This window comes from Daucus carota, chromosome 5, assembly GCF_001625215.2.
Source record: "Daucus carota subsp. sativus chromosome 5, DH1 v3.0, whole genome shotgun sequence".
Classification (NCBI taxonomy): Eukaryota; Viridiplantae; Streptophyta; class Magnoliopsida; order Apiales; family Apiaceae; genus Daucus; species Daucus carota.
The window spans coordinates 11,229,693-11,250,657 of record NC_030385.2 but is presented as its reverse complement, the minus strand read 5'-3'; the positions used below and the strand labels follow the sequence as shown (position 1 = coordinate 11,250,657).

The window sequence follows — 20,965 nt, the reverse complement described above, 5'->3', positions numbered from 1 at the left end:
TTGTGCCCAAATCCATGCGTGGTATTTTATCAAAGATCCGCACAAAATCAAAATCACGTACAATCCATTAAAATCAACCGAAAACAATTACAGGTTTGAAAGCAAAACAACCAATCACTCCGTATTACTTGCGCGAAAAAAAAAGAGTAAAAAACTAAGTATTCTTTTTCTTATTTACAAGTTATCAGCTCCTGAAATATGATTCTTCTTACTTCAAAGGAAAAATGATAGTTGTTTAATCTAGTGATCCTCTAATATATTTCTAGTAGAATTGGGCCTCATCTATATAAACCATTCATCATACAATACAATGAAGAAGATGTCGATACCATGTATTAAAATGTTCACTGCTGCTGTTTTTCCTCTAGGATGTTCTTTAGTGTACTAAAGTACATGAACTTATTCTGTCAAGTGCTCCTGAGGAATTAACATTATACTCCAGACATCTTACACTGCTAGTAAATATGGAATTTTAGTGCTTACGCCTTCTGAGGAGTATACGCGACAGGAATAACATACAGATCATGTTTTCTGCCAGCTGTGATGCCATAGGCCTCACTCATGTCTAGCTCTTCATTCTTTAGTCCCTCAGGGAGTTTCCAATCAAAACGATACAACATTTGCGCGAGTGGCAACTCAATCATAGGTAATGCAAACAACATTCCTGGACAAATTCTTCTACCCGCGCCAAATGGTATGTACTCAAAGTTTGTTCCCTTAAATTCAACTGAGCTATCTTCAAATCTTTGTGGATCAAAGGTGTCAGGATCAGCCCAAAATCTTGGATCTCTTCCAATCGCCCATGCGTTGACAACAATCTTGGTCTTGACAGGTACGTCGTAGCCATGAAGTTGACACTGTTCTCTGCATTCTCTTGCAACTAACAGGGGTGCAGCAGGGTGTAGTCTTAGTGTTTCCTTGATCACCTGTTTTAAGTAGCTTAGTTCATGAAGCATTGTTTCGTCGATATTTTCTTTTCCCTCACACACCTTTCGTATCTCTGCCTGTGCTCTTTCCATCACTTTTGGATTCTTCAGCATCTCGGACATTGCCCAATCTATAGTTATGGATGAAGTTTCACTACCACCAGAAATAACATCCTAAAATAGGAAGTGTACAAAGTTAAACACATAAAAAACCAATTATATCTTTTTTCTTTTTAAAAGCCAAGCAGGTTTTGACAGAAGCCCTTTACTTAATTCTTTCTTGCAGATGCCTACACTTTAGTTTCTATCATGTTCTTGCATTTGGGAGATCCCCAAAAATTGATTGCAGGAATTTACTATTAAATATGCAGTTAACTTCAGACAATATCGTTAAAATGAATACTAGAATGATAAATTAGCAACTTACTAAGATGACCGCTTTGATGTTGTTGTCAGTCAGAGGAGGGGTAATGAATTCATCCTTTTGAGTTTTTAGAAGAACGTCAACTAAGTCTTGAGGATCCGCTTCTCTGTTTCTGTCTCTATGTTCAGTCATAACGCGTGCAAGTACTTTATCCATATCTTTATGCACCTTCTCTAGTCTCTTCCGAAGTCCACTGATCACATGAAGAACTTTTAGTGAAGGGTACATGTCAGCAACACTAAAACCTGCTGACAACTCTAACATTTCCTTTAAGGTCATAGCAAATACTTGACTGTCGTTAATTCTTTTACCAAAAGCAGCTCTTGCTGTGATTCCACTTGTAAGTGAGAAAAGCTCTTTGCTAAGATTGATTGGTAATCCCTTGTTCTGAGAAACTGAATTAATGAAATTCAAGACCTCCTCTTCCCTGATGGATCGGAACTTGTGCACACTTTTTGAACTGAAAATCTCCAGAGTACAGATTCTTCGCATCTGTCTCCAGTAATCACCATAGGGAGAAGAGGCAATGTTGGAAGAGTGGTAAGAAAGAATATCTGTAGAAAGTGAATATGGTCTTTGAACGAAGTTGAGATCGTGTGTTTTCATCATGTCATGGGCAATTTCTGGAGAAGAAACAACAAAAACAGAAACTTCACCAAGCTTTAGGGACATCAGGGGACCATACTTGTTGGCTAAGTCCTTGAGGATGTGATGCGGCAGTGAACTAACCAGCTGGTGGATGTTTCCGATAAAAGGCAGTTGCCTAGGCCCTGGAGGAAGTTTTGATTTATCATTTCTGAAAACTTTTGCAACTTTGAGTAGAATGAATACCAAGAGGATCAAGGCAAAGGGAGTAACTAAACTTGATATCTGCTTCTCCATCAGGATTTTACATGCGTTGCTCAATTAAGTTACACTATCAGATTTTCTTTTATAGCCGTCTGGCCTTGTGGCAAAAGATGTTAATAATGAAATAATTGTGAATAATTGCTAGCAAAAATGATCATTCTTATCCTTATCGATTCTTCTTCTAAGTTGTTTAAGAAGATGACTTAACTCAGTTGTCTAGTTCCTCTGTATATGCATCGAGCATGATGAGATCCTAACAACTTGTCTGCAGGAGAAAGCCGTGCTTATGGTCACAACTGAGGTCAAACTCCTATCAAATGATTCTATATTTGGATCAAGTTATCACATAGAGTGATAGAGGTAACTTATCCTCCTATCTTATCTCATTTGCTAAATATATATGGATTTTGTTTGATGAAGCTCAGATTCAGACCCCTCCGCGAGCTTGCATTATATTACTGACTAGCGCGGCTAACAGAAAAGAATGGCATGGTCACATACTACACATGATTGCAAGATTGGACTAATAATTGATGCCACTGTCTGCACTATGTGAAATGAGTTTGTGTAGCTCAGTAATTTCATCATGATGCTATGTGAGTGTATGAGGATTACGACGAACATATAATGATGCAGGTCCAGATGCTTTTGTAAGTTACACAAGTAAAATAAATGAAGACTAACAAGGAGAAATGGATACATGATTTATGTGGCTCAATTTACATTCAGATTTAAATTTTTAGAGAAGATCAACTAGATTTATTCTTTTGTGGCCTCCTAAATTGATGTCATCTTTGTATGTTCACAGTGTTTAGATGAATTTGATGGATGAATATTTATGTAAGGTGGACTGAAGCTGCTGCTTCTGCTGCTACTTGACTATCAGCATTACTGCTATTTGGTTTTAGAACTGGGAAGTAATCTGTGGAATGCATTAAACTGTATTCACATGACAATAAAATTTAAAACTGATATATATTTACAAATATATTTACTCGGCATGATAATATAATAGTCGCTAATATCATATATTATCATCCTGTGAAACCATCCAAATATCAGGCCAAAAATTCAAAGACAAACCTCACAATAATACCAAAGCTAATGACAGAGGGCAAGAACACTTTCCGGTCATGTCTCGTTAACCGATCATAACGACGTCATGATAATGATAATTCTTGACACAAATTGAGAAGATATATTTACAAGTTACAAGAGAGAAAAAACAGCGGGACTGTTTGGATGGTAGATGGGAATTGGAGGCAGGATTGAGAATGAGTATCCAAAGAGGTGTTGAAGAAATGATCACCCACCGAGTGGGGACCCATTCTATACAATGACTGAGTGGGGACTCACTCCATACAACGAAATTGCTAATCCAAACACCAACACATGGGTTTGAGGTTCCGATTTCCATTAACAAGCTCATTAACCATGAACCAAATGTCCCTGCTGATTCCAGTTAGCTTAATAAAGAAAGACACTAGTTCCACTAGATGAATCAAAAACTGAAAACTCAAAAGAATCATTCCATGTAAAGAAAAAGACGCAGAGGGGACTTGGAACTAATCTCTTTAACCCCAACCCAGCTACAGTTACCTAAACCCAAAACAACAATTTGGTTCAATATCTTCTTTGATGTGAACAAATAACTGCCAACATTCCAGCTTATTCTTCTGGTGACAGTTGTTCACATCTTTGTAGCCATACAATAGCTTTAAACATCTCTATGGCAGATATCGATATAAACGGACAATATCTGTTTGTTGGGATTTGAGTAATTTCTACTTGCATCCTACCTTTCGTCGACACTACCACTGCATCTTGCATACTATTTTTGCTTGGATTACTTTAGTTTAGACATTATGAAAGAAAATTGTCTTAGAAGAAGAGAAAAAGTGAGATCCTCATTATGAATTGTGGTTATAATCCTCATGAAAGTGCATCCTTGTAACAGATCTGCCAAGGCTCAATTTCATACAAGTGACAACTTAAAAAAGGGAGACAAAAAATATATATTTCTACCAGAGAAATACAATGCTGCACAGACCAACACCAAAGCTTGTTCTAGATCACTTAACCACAGTTTCACAGAAGCAAAAGAACAAATTAATATATAAAAAGAAATATTCAGAGACCAAAGAGTTTATTCATATAGATGAATTTTGAGTAATACATTACAAGCTGTTCTAGCATTCTAGAACAAGTATACTTCACCAGAATATCTAACAGGAGAACCTCAATTCTCACTTGTACACATGAAAACAGAAACCTTAATCAAGTAGAGTCTAAATAACATAATCAGACCAACCAGAAATATGTGAAGTATGGTCCATAGTAAGACTTGGAATCTTATCCAGCCTAAATGGATTCTCCTTCCCTCCAATCAATCTAGCAGGGTTACCAACTGCGGTAGTTCTAGCAGGTATACTTTTTAACACTACAGAACCAGCACCAATTTTTGCCCCATCACCAATCTTAATATTCCCTAAAACACAAGTTCCCGCTCCTATCAACACCCCATCACCAATCTTCGGATGCCTATCTCCGCAGGCCTTACCAGTACCGCCCAATGTCACATTATGTAAAATGGACACATTATCTCCGATAACTGCTGTTTCTCCAATAACAATTCCAGTAGCATGATCAAACAATACCCCTCGTCCGATCTTTGCCCCCGGATGGATATCCACAGCAAAAACCTCAGACACCCTACTTTGAATCAAAAGGGCCAATATTTTCCTATTTTGTGACCATAACTTATGTGCCACCCTATGAGCTTGACAAGCTAAAAATCCCTTAAAGTTCAAGAAACAGTGTACATAACTTATACAAGCAGGGTCTCTTTCCCTCACAGCCATTATATCAAACACAACACATTTCAAGATTTCTTGATCATCTGTGAACACCCCAAGAAAAAGATCATAAAGGGTCCCACTTGGTATACTTGCATTACTGAGTTTCATTGATAAATGATTGGCTAAAGCTCTTCCTAAAGACTCATGAGCCAAGATTGAGGTGTAATAGTAAGTTGACAAAATGGGCTCTTGATCAACATCTGACCTTGCTTCCTCTTTCATTTTCTGCCATACAAAATCTTGATTTTTATCAATACAACAAACGTGAGATTTCTTTTGGTGATACGATGAAATGGGCAAGCAAGAATCATAATCTTGAAAATTGGGTCTGCATGATTTTATGTAATTATAGACACGAACATGGTCATCGATTTGGGACCTGTTTGTATTGCGAGAAATGGGCTTTGTTTGGATACAAGTTGCCATTGAAGCAGAGAGTTTGTGATTTTGACAAGAAAGATGGAGAATTGAGATATATATATAGATATACATATACAGATGTATATGTATATAAGGTTCGGGAGGGAAGGATTATACCAGAAGAACTTTCATGGAAAACGATTAGTTTGTGCAACTGAAGAAAAGAGATTATAATAAGAGCAGACAAGATCATTCAAAGTGTAATATTGTTTTTTATCTCTTTTCAACCCAAGGTAAGCAATGACACAAGCAACATATTTTGTTTTATTTTTCGTTAATATCTGCCTTTAAATTTCTCTTTACCATCGTTTACTCCAAAGTGTTGGAGTAAATTGCACAATGATCCTTCAAACTTACTCCAATTTGAGTATATATCCGGGAAATCTCAGCCTGTAGTTTGACCTTAGTAGTGTATTTGGGTTTGCTTAAAAAAAGTAATTTTTTACTTAAATTATATAAGTGAAGTAGAAGTGAGAAGTAAATAAATTAATAAAGTGTTTGGAAAAAATTCAGAAGCTCTGGGAGAAAAGTTAGCATTCTCAGATCTTTAAAAGTGCTTCTACCTATTTACACAAACGGATCAACAAAAGCAGAAGCCGGAAACGTTTGCGGAAAACAAACCCCCTGTGTATTGTGTACAATATAGATATATTGAAAATCGTTCATTGTTGCATATGTTTAATTATCCCACCAATCTATCTTTCAGATAATCAACGGTCAAATTAAAATAAAATTTGCATATTTCCGATATATAATGTAGCGTATTCGTTATAGATAAGTACAGAATTTGTGCATAGCATCTACTTAATTTTTTTGCCTAAAACTAAAAAATTTTGAACTTACACTAAATTATATAGATAAAATACTGAATTTGTACTTAATTTTTTTACTTTAAACTAAAAAATTCTGAACTTACTCTGCATTATATAGAATAAGTACAGAATATGTACTTAATTAGTACTTAGTTATTTTGCCCTAGAACTAAAAAAATCTGAACTTATTTTGTATTATTGGGAGTAAGTACATAATTTATGCTTAGTTTGTGCTTATTTTTTTACCTAAAATTTTTTTTAAAAAAAAAACTCTAAACTTACTCTGTTTTATATAGACTAAGTACAAATTTGTGCTTAGAGTTTTCTTTGTTTAAAACTAAAAACTTTTGAACTTACTCTATATTAGAGTAGGCACAGAATTCATGTTAAGTTTGTACTTAGTTTTTTTTTGTCTAAAATTAAAAAATTCTAAATCTTACTCTCTCTATTACATAGTTTAAGTTCAGAATTTGTGCTTGGTTTTCGGATTTTAGATTTGGATCAGGTTGGTATTAGATTTCGGATTTCGAACTGATATATCCAGTATCCAAATTCAAATCCAAAAAATTTTTATTTTAAAATCCTAAATACAAAATATCATGTTTGGTAAATCCAAAATTTCGTATATCGGATCAAATACCGTCAAATCGAATTATTTTATCATCACCGATATAGTTAAATCGTTAAACATTTAAAAATATTCAAATTTTAAAAATATTAATTTAAATAGTTTAATTATGAATATTAGAAATGTGTGTAAGAGACGATATTTTTATATACTCTCTTTATGCATCTTCAATTCTTTATCTCGAGGACAAAAGGTTCGGCATGTATTTCAAACCTTTTATAAAATATAGTTTCATAAATTATTTTAAATATTTGTTAATAAAATATTAGTTTTTAACTAAAAAAGATAAAAATAAATTATAAAAATTACCGAGAAATCGGAGGTACGAACGTCATATAATTTTTTTCGACGTCACCATTCCTGGGATACGCGCAGCTAATATAAGTAGGGCTGTGCATTCGGTAAAAACCGAACCGAACCGAACCGAATTTCGGTTAACCGAAACCGAAATAGTGGAAAAACTGCTGCCGAAAACCGAACCGAAATATGTTCGGTTTTCAAACCGAACCGAAGTTTTAATTTCGGTTAATACCGAAACCGAAAATTAAAACCGAAATTCAGAAAATTCAGAATAAAATTCAGAAAAACAAGTCACAATTCACAGATATTACTAGTTTACTTTCCATCAGAATAAGTTTCAATACAAGAACCCAGATAAGCATAAGCAGGCTCTACAGTCCAGGTTGCATCAGATTGACAGTACACCATTGATCTTTCTCCCCCACAAAAATCAACATATAACCCATGTTTCAACCCAACTACAAGATCCAAGCAACAAACACCACAATTAGAATGAGAATCGACATACCTCCGCGGCTCTGTGCGTCGTTATTGAGAGAATAGAGGGGTTTGCTGTGATTTGGACTCCAAATCTTTAATTAGATTGCCTTCATTTGGGTTTATGCAACTCGGCTGTCGCGAGAATCTCTGCTGGGTGCATCGTGACTCGTGTGTTGTTCAGGGAAGTGAGGAATAGAAGTGAAGTTATATTAATTATTAATAGATATTTCGGTTTTATATTCGGTTTTTCGGTTAACCGCGGTTAAAAACCGAATTACCGAAAAACCGAATTTCAGAAAAACTACTACCGAAAACCGAACCGAATTATGAAATTCGGTTAACCGAACCGAATTTTTTTCGGTTATTCGGTTCGGTTTTCGGTTAACCGAACCGTTTGCACACCCCTAAATATAAGGGTCAAATTGACTGGATTTGGCAGGCTCCAATTTGAAATTGGCTTCCTTACAACTTTATCAATAATTAGTGGTATCATTATTGGAAGTCGAAGCTGCCTGGCGGCCGAGTTGAATAAAAATCATACTATAATATCAGGAAGGAAGCATTATTCAGTTAACACAGTTAAAAGCAAGTCCAATGCTAGATGCTATATATCTATTGCTCTTGTTATAATATAGTACCAAAAAGTGTTTTTTCTGTTAAAATAAAACTTGCACTCCAATGCTAAGTTCTATAACTAGTTTCAAATTTAACCAACTCATTAATTTTTACCTAACTTCTATAATAGAACCAAGGATGCATTTATGCATGGATGCATCCAAATATAACACATCTTTGGAGTTGAGTTTCTTTACTTTTGATGTTATAATATAGCAATAGAATCAAGTATAACATTGCATTGGAGTTGCTCTAATAGAACGAGAATATAAACTACAAATGCAAGAGAGTGAAGCTTACGTTTGAGATGACTCTCGGGGCTTTTGACAAGTCTTGACTCTAAATATTGTACTTCACATGTCACTTTCGTTTATTTACGAACTCAGTCTTATAAAAATTATATTAATAATTCAATATTTAATATTTATAGAATGTAATAATTTTGTGGCTGTTTATAAAAAGTATATTAATGATTAAAAATTAATATTTATAAGATAAAATAAATTTTATATTATAAAAATCTTGATGTAATACCAACACTAATATATAAAATTGCAAAATTGGATTATAATTCATGTTGAAAAAATGAAAATAACTTTCTACACGTAATTAAGAATTTAAAGCACGACGAATCTTAATTATATTTGTGTTTTTTTTTTTTGAAAAATAATCATGTTCTTACATTAACACCTTCCTCCAATTTTTTTGGATTGATTGTGCACAAAAATATCTAACTTAAATCCGTGAGATAACGGTCTATAATTACCCTTATTTGTAACAACCTTTATTTTTTAATGCTATATGAACAGTCTTCACTTAAAAGTTGCTTGAACGGAGCAAATAGATAATGCATGAATAATTTTTTCATGTGTACAAAGTAAATCATATAAAAATTAACAACAACAAACATGTCCGATGAACAAAACAAATACTCTAAAAGAAGAACCAACAAACATACATCACTAATAGTTAATTTATTGATATCTTCCATCAATATCATGTCAAGACTATATTCTTCTCCCATGTGGATTTGTCGACTCCCACATAGCGATCTATAACTACCTTTGTTTACAACAACCTTTATTTTTTTTAATACCGTATAAACAGCCTTCACTTATCGTTGCAGAAGAACGGCACAACCGAGTTAGAAATGGAGCAATAGAACTATCACCACGGAGAGGTAGGGTTGTGGTATTGAGAGAGAGTAGGTTGACCCTACAACCTATAGGGGTATTTACATGTGCAGAAAGCTTGTGTGCTACTCTCACCCATAATTAAATAATTTGAAACAAAATCAGATTAAAACTTTCAAGTTTCTATATTCCATAAATAATCTGAAACAAAATCAGATTCTGAAACTTGCTTCTAATATATCCGAAACTAAAAAAGGTAGTTCTAATTTTTGATATTTTTCATTCGAAAATTCCAAAAAATTAGAAAAATAGAACAGAATGATGTGAGAGGCGCCACCTACACGCCCCTCACTTTTCCTTTATATAGAAACAAAATCAGATTAAAACTTTCAAGCTACTATATCCCATAAATAATATGAAACAAAATCAGATTCTGAAACTTACTTCTAATATATCCGAAAGTGGACCGAAACTAAAAAAGGTAGTTCTAATATTTAATATTTTTCATCCAAAAATTTCAGAAAATTAGAAAAACAGAACGGAGCGATGTGAGAGGCGCCACCTACACGCCCCTCGCTTATCCTTTATATAAGTATATTGATATTTTTTTTCATATTATTTGACACGTATTATTTATCACGTGATCTAGTATCATATTAAAATAATACATTCCATTTATAACAATTTAAAACAATAATAACATACTACATTTAAAATATAGCCAATCAATTAATATATTTAGTATCTCGAAACAAAATGTGTTACATGTTGAGCAAATTTTACATAATATCTTATGAGTCCAATTGAGATTATTTAAAATACGTTAAAATCTTGAGTTATTTAATTAGAAATTTACATTTGGGTATAAAATCCGGTGGTATTTAATTATGATTTTAAAATATGCTTAAAAATCCAATGATATTCAATTGAGATTTTTTAAAATCTGATGGTATTCAAATGCTCGATTTTTTTTGAATTTGATAAAATGATGAATTTATGGATCGCTCAGTGTATTTTAAATTTTATGAAATCCCATCAAATCAATGAGATTTTGAAGCATTCTGCTTAGATTTTAAGAATTTATATCAACTCTCCGACATTTTATTAAGAATTCGTACAAAATCAAAATCACATATATATAATTCATTAAAATTCATAGATTAAAACAACCCATTAAAATCTCTATCAAATACACTCCAGAAGTTCTAATTATGAGCTTACTATTATTTTATATGTTTCATAAAATTCCTTGACAAAATTATATAACATGTCTCAACTCTCAAATAGTATTTGCTTGTTCTCCATCTCTCATAACAAGGGTTAATATCAAAATAAATTGCACTTAAATGTGACTCACATTTCTGAAGGGAAACTCATTTAAACTACTTAATTTACCACATATTTTATTTTGTTGAATTTCTCAAAAATAATTATGATAAAAATGACAAAATTAATATAATTATTCGTTCTTTTCATACTTTATCAGTAAAATAGGTATCCTGCAAGTGTTACATCAACACCAAATCTCCATTATATCATATCCTATTTTAATTTTTGTAAGAAATTTAATAAAATAATATATAAAATAATTTAAACGAGTCCCCCATTCACAATGATGAATCGAGTAAAATATTTAAATACAATTTATTGTAACTCTGATATAAATCCCTCACAACAATGATACACAATATTGCTTAACCCGTATAAAAGTATTGCACATAAGTGTATTATGCCATCTACAACCATAATTCGTCCTAAGCTCGTATTACAGTGTTGGGCACTAATCATATTCCCTCCGTCCCTTTCATTTCTTTACACTTTCCATTCGTCCTAAGCTCGTATTACAGTGTTGGGCACTAATCATACTCCCTCCGTCCCTTCCATTTCTTTACACTTTACTTTTTGGGGTGTTCATCCAATTCTTTACATTTCAAAACTTACCAAATGTGGTCAATGGGTCCCACCACTTCTCCACTTTTCTTTCCTTTTCACACTACTTTTACTCCACTATCTCCCTTTTATACGTTAAAAATCAGTAGGTCCCACCACTTCACCCACTTTTCTTTCTCTTTTCAACTATTTTATTCATATTTCTTAACCTCCGTGCCCAACCCATTCGATAAGAAATGGGAGGGACGGAGGGAGTAATATTTAATGCATTTAAAAAATGCTACTGTAAAAGGTAAATATTGCGAGTATTTTCTCAGTAGGTACTCGTACTTAGGGACGGATTTACACAACGAGGTTTGACGGCAGTTGCTCCCACCGGTTTCATTAATATATTAGGATAGTATCGCTTTGAAAACTCGGGCTTCGGATCCGGTTTCAGAAAGGAAAGCGTGCTAATTGTGCCTTAATTGAGGGCGGTAATTGTGCCTCGTTAATTATGCCTCTTTATTGAGGGCGTAAATTGTGCCTCAATTATTGAGGGCGTAAATTGTGCTTCTTTATTGGGGGCGTTAATTGGGCCTTATTTTAAGCATTAATTGTGTCTTAATTAAGGATATTAATATTTTATTATGATGCCTTAATTAAGAGCTTAATTGTCTCAATCATGAGTTATCATGATTGTGGGAATATTTTGATGTAATCTGTTAAATATATCGACTTATATTTTTTTTGTTTCTCTTGTTTTATTTTCAGGATTCTTGGAAGAAGGCCGGTTTTCTTTTCGGACATTAAAGTTTTATTGTCTAAATTTCCCCGGTCATCTTGCATGTCCGACGGTTAGATGATAAGCTTTCTTGAATGAAAGAATTATCACGGTGAATTGCCGATTCTCGTTGAGATTTATTCTCATTTTCAAAAAAAAAAAAAAAAAAAAAAAAAAAAAAAAAAAAAAAAAAAAAAAACTCGGGCTACCAGTGAATGAGGGTTCTGAATGGCTTTCTTCTTATTTTTAATGATCCCATGATTAATGCAAGTAGTTCATTATCAGCTGCTTTTGGATTTAAATTCTAATAATTTTGCTTTAATATATTATATATTTCTTATCAAAAAAATTATATCTATCTAATTAATTAACTCTTATCCCGCTTAACTAGATTCCTAGATCCATCACAACACGTACTTATATTTTTTACAAAATTTTCAATTAGTTAAACTTGAGTTATCATTATTCAGGTGTTCGCTCTCATTATCACTATATCCATCATTAATATCTTGAATATCATCATCTGAAAAAATGATCGCAAATACCATTTATTAATGCTACATCGCAGTGGCAGACCGAGGAATATATTTTATCGAGGGCACAACAATTAACAAAAAAAGTTAAAGACAATATACTATGATGAAAAGTGATTTATTAGAGAGAGTACATTACTTCATCTTATTATAAACTAATCCAATTATAATTTTGATGGGCTGGGATTTACTAATAAAATACTTACATAATGCATTCGCCATTCAGTGTTAATATTAGAGGGACACTTGTGTTAGATCAGCATTTTTCCTCAAATGCCCTGAATTATCACTATCTCTTGGACTTGTTCTAAATAGTAGAGGTGATTCACTTACTCTTCTAAGGTGCTATTATTGATATGATTCCTGACTCTAAGGTTGCATGTATTTCCACCAAAATCAAACAGACAGAACAGTTGTCACTTGGGTGCTACTGCAAACGGTTGGCATCTATAGATCACCTTCTGTTACTGTTTATTTGAGGGACAGGATATATTTTGCAGAATTCAGTATAGGCAGTTATAGGAAGTGATGGGATGCAAGCACTTGCATTGAGGATGAGTGCCAGCTCCAAATCCTCAAGTTACAAAGAAGCAAGGCCCTTTCTGGGGATGGGATTTATATATGCAGCAAAGTGGCTGAGACTCAGTTATGTCCAAGCCATTCTTTTGCATTTAGCATGCCAAAGTTTATACAGAGGAATTATCCACAACTAGAAGACCAGAACAATATAGTGCCACAACATTACATGTGATTCAACTCTCTCCTAAGGATGCAACCAAGTAAAGCTTGTCATGAAAGGAAGAAAGAATCAAGTACATACACACGGTATAAGTTCAGACTTGGTTTAAAGAAACCATCACAATATAACATTTATGCTGTAGAGCAACTTTAGCTTTATATCTAAAAAAACCTTCATGTCGGTGATGAACAAACCAATACAGACACATCCACAAGGTAAATACAATTTAGAGAAACTCCAGCTTACAGGTGAGCTTCTACTTGAGAATTTCCATTACAATGGTCTACTTGAGAAACTTCTATCACAATGGTCCTACATAATTAGTAAAATAAAGTCCTATCAGACGGCTAATCTCAGTCTGGTATACACCCAACTCCCCGCAGTCGACAAAAATGCCGAACAGAAGTCATGTTACATCTATCTTTATATGTACGTCTATCTCCAACTACATTCCGATAACAATAGGAGACACCCTTTGGAAGTGATCCACTTCCATTAATGCCGGCTCGGGTTTCCTCTCAGAGTTTTCAGATTCTTCTGGTGCTATGCTATTGTCATTGCTATCCTTGATTAGTAAAACGTTATTATCATCACAAACATTCTGAACAGTAATATCACCACTATGATCATGAGTACGGTCTGCATCGTCCATCCCATCACACTTATCGGTAATGCTTTCATTACTTTTCTTCCCCACGTCTTTCAACTGTAGTTCCAACTCATCAGCACAGTTCATTTTTTCCAATATTACATCCTGTAGCGAGGAACAAGCTATATTAACTTTAAGCTCTGGACAACTATCCTGTGGAGCCAAACAATCTAACTCAAGCTTCTCCTCGTTGGTAATTTTGACGGAATTGATCAAGTCTGTACGACCTAAAGCTGGAAAATCATCTGACTTGGCCTCGTCAAAAGCATATCTCGTAGAAATCTTGTCATCTGATATGTTTGCAACAGAAATGGCTGAGACAATGTTGCCATTTGCTTCAACATCAAGCCAACAATCGCCCACCCAATCTCTTGAAGCTCTCAAGTTCTTTCCATGTACATTGAGAAACAAGTTTTCGCCTGATGGAGATAAGAGAACAAAAATTACCAAACATACTTGGAAGTTGGAACATACTTAAAAGGATATAAAAATTATTAGCATACTCGGAACAAAAATTTGCAGTATTCCATCTTCAGAGTTCCCAATTCCAATTAATACTCCTTCCCACCAACCATCACTCCACCATGCATCTACCGCAGCTCCAGCCACCAGATCCAGGTGTGATTCGATGCAAGAAAGAGCTGGCCTGATTGTTGGGCGCCCTTTATGCCTCATACCAAGTTTATCGGGCAATGCGGGCCTGAATGCTGGTATCCATTCCTGTAGGGCGTTCCAGAAATCACCAGGTTTACAAGCATGCACAATAATATATTATTATCAGTAAAAGAAATAAGTTACATGTATTTTACAGACATTAATATTTAATTTCATGTTTTTAGATAGCAATATTCCATGTGGTCAAACACTAATCTCAGAGGAGACTATTTAGGAAATATAGTAACTGAAATGCACTCTGGATGGGTTATCAATATTACCCCAAATGAAAAGCATAGAAAACTTGAAACAAAGGACTAGTTCATTGATTGTTTTTAAATGTCATGGCATACCTCAAGATTGCTACATCCATCAGCATCGTTTAGGTCATCATACTGGACCCGTATCATATGTCGGGAGACCTTCAAAATCGTACACCTAAACCAGCAACCTCGAATTCCACTATCTTGGCAAAGTAGCTCTATCTTGTCATTAACCTTGAACAGTGTAGTTGCCAGAGGTGGGCATTCAGCACGTTTTGAATGGATTAACTTCCTCTGCACACCATACCTCCAGTTCCGGCCTGATGATTTATATGACAATGGTTGACGATCTCTACAACTCCTGGTTCGCTTACTTCCTAGTTTGACATTGTCTCGAGGCTTAGATTCATCATCATCCATTTCATGACCCAAATATGAAAAAATTGGTTGATTAAAATAGCCACACAATTTATTCAACTTGAAAGGCTTCACACGGTTACTTTTGAACTGTCTGAAGCACAGATGTACTTTATCTAGCACATCTTGCGGAAGTACAGCCACAAATTTATCATAGTGTTCACGAGTTACAACTATGGCAGGACCGTCAACACATTCCACACTGATGACTTGAACATAAGGTGTCATGAAAACTTCTTTAGGGTGAGAATTTTGTATAGAATCAACATTTTTGACTTCTTGATTAAGGTGGAACCACCTCACTTTGACTTTCTTCTGGCCTTTTCTGTCTTCATACAAATCTTCAAGGTATGCAAGGTGATGGTTCTCTTCTTCAGCCATTACAAAGACAAATGATTGTATCTGACCCATGAAAAGAGATGGAAAATCAAAAGAAAGTTAGCATTAGAAATGAAAACAAAGGACATAAGAAATTGGTTTGCCTAATTTAGTACGAGTAATTAGCAGTAGGCCTAATGGTCAAGTTTTTACTTCTCTCCTTCCCTTTTGCTACTATGACTCTTTCAAAGGATTTTCAGCATTTAAAGAACACCTCAGTCCACCCATTAGATTTAAAGATGCTCATAAATGTTTACCGCAATAGTAATCCCATTCTTGCGAAATGCTGGATAGTGTTTTAGTTGTTTTCCGCAGGCCCATGATTCACCTGACCACTCAATGCCTGAATTATGAACTTTCAGATTCCTTGAATGACAGCCCTAACAAAAAAATTACAGGTAAGAATCTACTTGTACAACTAAAAACAGCAAGAACTAAAACAAACACAATATTACCTTAAAAACTGGCATACGGAACTGTTGAATAGCAGAGATCGGATCACCTTGTGAAGATTCTGCAAGAATGATAAAATTGTTAAACTCGCAATATTCATTTCCAGCTACGCATTGTCGTGTAATGAAAATTTTAAATTACTTTTAGGCATGATAAAAATGTTAAAGTTTAAACTTGATGAGCAAATATAGAGGGTACTTGAGGTCCTCCGATACCCAAAACAAACAAACCAGTGAAGGAGCTAGGGATGATGTGTCATGTGCCTGAGGTCACCCTCCGGGTACTAGGTTATAACATCCTCCCATGTATAACGGAAGGCTAGTTTTATAATAAAACAACTGAAATATGAATTTACAAATGTACCCTTATGCTTTTACGTATAAAATCTTTTAATATCAAGCTTGTTACCTGAAGGTGTCCTCAGGCCCATTATTTTCTATAAATAGATATTTTTAACAGCAAGCAATATTGCACTATCTATTTTTTGAGGGGGGAAGTTATTACATACAATTACTAATATATTATTAAAGAGTGGGCGTACGACACCCAGTACCATACTTGGCAGGATTTCCACTGAAAACACTTGCATTGGACATGAAGACCGTGTTGACTCAATTTTTTCTTATTAGTTTAGACTTTAGTTTAACAACTACATTTTTACACTACTAGGATGGAGCACATACAAAGTAAACCTCATCAGTTCTAATGACAGTGAGTTTTTTGGCTTCCTTTATCAGTGTTGTGAAGTAAATAGTAGTACCGTCAAAATCGGAATCAATCTTACTCGCTGAGAAACTGCATGAATCATGATGTCACATTAATCAAAAAGAGTACTAAGAGAAGTTCTTGAATGTATTACAACCAGTGTTCTAAAAGGCGCTGATAGGTCTAAGGGAAAAAACCTTTTAGAGCAAGTCCAAGAGTATGTCCTAGTAATTTAGGACATACTTTAGTAATTTGAACTCCAACAATGTGCCTTATTCTCACAATATGTCTAATATTTTATTTTCATCATTAAAGCATAATATAAAAGTAGAGAGAGAAAGAGAGTGTTGATGAGAATTTATAATAAAATATAGAATTGGGCAAGGAGAGATGTGCCCCAAAAATAGGGCTTGAGGAGGTTGTCCTAGTGATATAGGGCATCACTAAGACATTGTTGGATCAAGTTTTTTCATCAATTGCCCTAAATTATAACTTAGGACATGAGATAGGGCATCTCTTGGACTTGCTCTTAGCACTTGAGCAGTTAAGCGGACACTTGAGAGGATTTTTAAGTGGATCATCAATGTATATATAAACACGGTTCCCCTTAATTCAAACCTATAATTAAACAATGACTAAGTAATAACAATCTAAATTCGGATAGGGCATATTCTAATAAAACAAAGAATTTTCAGTGTGCAATATAACTTATTTATAAGAATCAAATATCGGCAGCAAAACCTCTTTGGACACTTAATCCACTTAATTGGCCTCTTAATCATTAAAAAAAAAAAAAAAAAAAAAACTTTTCCACTCGGTGTAAAGATCACGATTGATTAACTTCTCAGAACACAGATTAAAATATAAATAGATATTTAATGAGTAATGATTCATACTTATAAATTGTTAAATATTACTCAATACTATTTAATACTCCCACCTTCCCGTTTTTATTATTCCCACTTAAAATTTTCATTGCCCAAAATATGTCCAAATCAAATAACTATGGTAAATTGATAAACTTATTTCCTCTTACACCCTAACAGTTTTAATTATTCATAATTTAGTAGTTTGTTAAAGGGTAATCTTGGGAAAAAAATTATAATTTAGGAAGTTAACGATTCATTTAATTTCATTAAATAAAAAGGTGGATTTTGAAAGAGGACCAATAGGAATGGGACAGAGGGAGAATCTAATATTCTAAAAGTATAATTATTTTCTAATTTTATAAAGTAAATCATTAATACAGGTATAAGTCATATTGACACTACATATTTAATATTTATATACCAGTGTCATTGAACATGCAACCCGCGCCGAAGTGCAAAGGCGACTTCCTAGAGTAAAAGCGCAATGCGCAGATTCATCTAGGACAAGTAAAAAGACATACATGGTATACAGTGTAAAACATTATAAATTATAGATAATAAGACATTTATAAGCAAAGCTAAATTATCATAAATGATGAGACAACTAAATTCAGCATACAATTCAAAGTATATTACAGTTTGAAGTCAAAGTAACAACGAAATGCATAGCTAATTCACCATTCTTTGTCTATCTTCATACAACACCTCAAATATGAATATATAATCACACATTCACACTGACAAATAGTATAATAAATGATATGTAACTATATATAGCTCAGTATAGACATATATAGTTTAGTATATACTAACTAGTTACAAATAGACATAGAAAAGATAAATATAAGCATAAATAGTGTATATAATCAGTAAATATAGTATAACCTATGACAAAGTATCACTTGTTAGCCAAAAATTTGGGTTAACCAGTATGGGTTAAAAGGATGTGCATCTTCAAATTTGCTATTTGCTTCTTTACTGCAGATCACCACCGGAGTTTTGGGTGGCCGGCTGACATTACTGCATCAGTGCGTGTCTGATCTGTATATCAATGTCTACATATAAAGTTTAACAGTGTGTGTGTGTGCGCGCGCGCGTGGGTGCGTGTAGTAGAGAATATCTATGTTTTAGTCACAGTTGATATAGATGGGAGGAGAAGTTGAGTGTATACGAGTGTCTGCTGAGAAGTAGGGTTTATATGACCCAGTCAAAGATAAAGTCAACATCTGAAAATAAGTGCACTTCAGCCGTTCACGCACCACACATAAGCCTGCGCTTCACTGAAGGCATGTTTCTTCAGCAGAGCAATGCGCTTCGCGTTGCACATATATGCAGCATCTCACATAAGCGAGCACTTATGCATTTAGCACCCGGTTTTCAAGTACTCCCAATTTCAAAACGCTGGCAAATAGTGAAAAACTTGAAATGAAAATATAAATATTATATAACATTGTATATTTTATAATGATTAAAAATTAATGTTCTTTCCATACAGATTTCCATAAAAAGACACCACTCGTGTCGCCAATTTTCAGAAATCCAAGAGTCCAACACTTGGATTTGTGTCATTACTACCCAAGTCCAAGCAACATAGCCTCCATTAGAAGAAATTAAAGAAATGAACAAAAAAAAAAGTAATGCTCAAACAAAAACTATAGAATGTAAATACATCTAATGTAACTCACTATTCCCACATTGTACATAATATAATAAAGCTTAATTTTTGGCAGAAAACATGAGAGGCACAAGTTGCTACAGATATAACAAAGCCACAACAGAAGGAATAACATACTAGAATTGTTACCAAGTTGATGCTGCTTCGATAACATAGATGTGAGCCAATTCACGACCTCTCTCCTTGCTCTCCATTTGTACCCGGCATAGACTGAATTCTCCGCTCCATAAGCACTCAAGAACTGATCAGAAACAACATAAAACATGTGCCTAACACTCCTCTCGGTTCCCACAACCGCTAGAACAGATTCCCCTTCAATGTCCTTCAAGTAATAATGCACAACACGGTTTCCCCACTCTTTCGAAACAATCTCCTCTCTCCACTCGATAAAATATGGGGTACCGTTATTAGCCATAATCCAACAATTTTAAACAACCCCTTTGACTAACTAACAAAAATAATCACAATCCTAGAATAAACCACTTACATGGAAGAAAGAAATCATAACCCACCCACAACCCACCTAAATCAATTGCCTAAAAGCTAAAACCTAACTAAAATTGAGTAAGAAAACACAAGCTTTACAAGTACTTAAGGCCAGAGTATATCAATCATCTAAAACCTTCTAAACTATGTTGGCCCACGAAATCCAAGGAACGAATAAAGCTGCATACTCATGGGGTTTTGGAGATCTGCAACATATACCAAAAACCCAGAAAAATTAAGGCAGTTGAGCAAAAGAGATTAAGAACAAAAGAAATGAAATGGGGATATTCCTATAGAAACAAATGAATTTCAAACACACATACCTCAGAAACATGATTGAAATCGCAGAAAGCTGAGGTTTTAGACTTGCAAGAGACTGAGCATTGAAAACGCTAACAGCGGAGGCAGCACACATGAGGTGATGCAGGTGAAGAGTAAGCAGGGTGAATTGGGGACGAAAATAAGTGGTGTGTATACACGTATGTATTTATTGCTAGTACAAGCTACGCTAGTCGCTAGTATAAAAATTAAAAAGACCTATACTTAGTGGCATTTCCGACTTTTAAACCTTGTTTATTGATATATATCCGGTTTATAGTTGTAAATTCAAAAGCACGGGACCTTTTCAATTGTTTTATAAAATTTTATTTTTTATATATTAAAAATGATGAAAAAATTATTAATCAATAATAAATCATAATTTTAAATTAAATAAAAATAACATATGAAATTCTATTATTTTTTAAGGCAGAGCCACTTGTGCATTACTAACCTCTGGTCTGCTCCTTTTAGTTAGGTCATAATTTTGATCTTTATCTTCATGTTTGTTCAGTAGCATTGTTATAATGTTCGCAATATTATTTATTATGATCATCTCTTTATTCTTTTATGTATCTTTTGAAAAAAAATTCATGAAATTTTATGCTAAACTTTTTTTTTCCTCTGAGATATTCATATTTTGATATTAACAAAAATTTACAAAATGATTTTTACAAAGATGAGAGGAGAAATTAATGAGCGAGTGATTTATATTCAAAATCTTGGCC

The 20,965-nt window shown here is 34.0% G+C and overlaps 3 protein-coding genes across 4 annotated transcripts; all 3 read right to left on the bottom strand.

The window, feature by feature from the left end:
- Positions 1-259: 259 nt before the first annotated feature.
- Positions 260-2,324, bottom strand: LOC108222442 (desmethyl-deoxy-podophyllotoxin synthase). Its single transcript, XM_017396362.2, has 2 exons — positions 1,354-2,324; positions 260-1,100 (listed from the first exon to the last, which is right to left on the bottom strand). The coding sequence occupies exons 1-2, from the start codon at positions 2,230-2,232 to the stop codon at positions 480-482; spliced, it is 1,500 nt and encodes a 499-aa protein (XP_017251851.1). The 5' UTR covers positions 2,233-2,324; the 3' UTR covers positions 260-479.
- Positions 2,325-4,328: 2,004 nt separating this feature from the next.
- Positions 4,329-5,688, bottom strand: LOC108221073 (serine acetyltransferase 1, chloroplastic). The gene has a single exon (XM_017394973.2). The coding sequence runs from the start codon at positions 5,547-5,549 to the stop codon at positions 4,488-4,490; it is 1,062 nt and encodes a 353-aa protein (XP_017250462.2). The 5' UTR covers positions 5,550-5,688; the 3' UTR covers positions 4,329-4,487.
- A 7,819-nt stretch (positions 5,689-13,507) lies between these two features.
- LOC108223770 (uncharacterized) lies at positions 13,508-20,414 on the bottom strand. Of its 2 annotated transcripts, none has more exons than XM_017398181.2 (7): positions 20,243-20,414; positions 19,551-20,125; positions 16,187-16,245; positions 15,989-16,111; positions 15,027-15,755; positions 14,523-14,739; positions 13,508-14,438 (listed from the first exon to the last, which is right to left on the bottom strand). In XM_017398181.2, exons 2-7 carry the CDS (start codon positions 19,846-19,848, stop codon positions 13,816-13,818), a joined length of 2,049 nt encoding a protein of 682 aa, XP_017253670.1. In that variant the 5' UTR covers positions 19,849-20,125; positions 20,243-20,414; the 3' UTR covers positions 13,508-13,815. The 2 variants fall into 2 exon arrangements, with proteins under 2 accessions (XP_017253670.1, XP_017253671.1); XM_017398182.2 differs by having other exon boundaries at positions 19,563-20,125; positions 20,243-20,384.
- Positions 20,415-20,965: the final 551 nt, after the last annotated feature.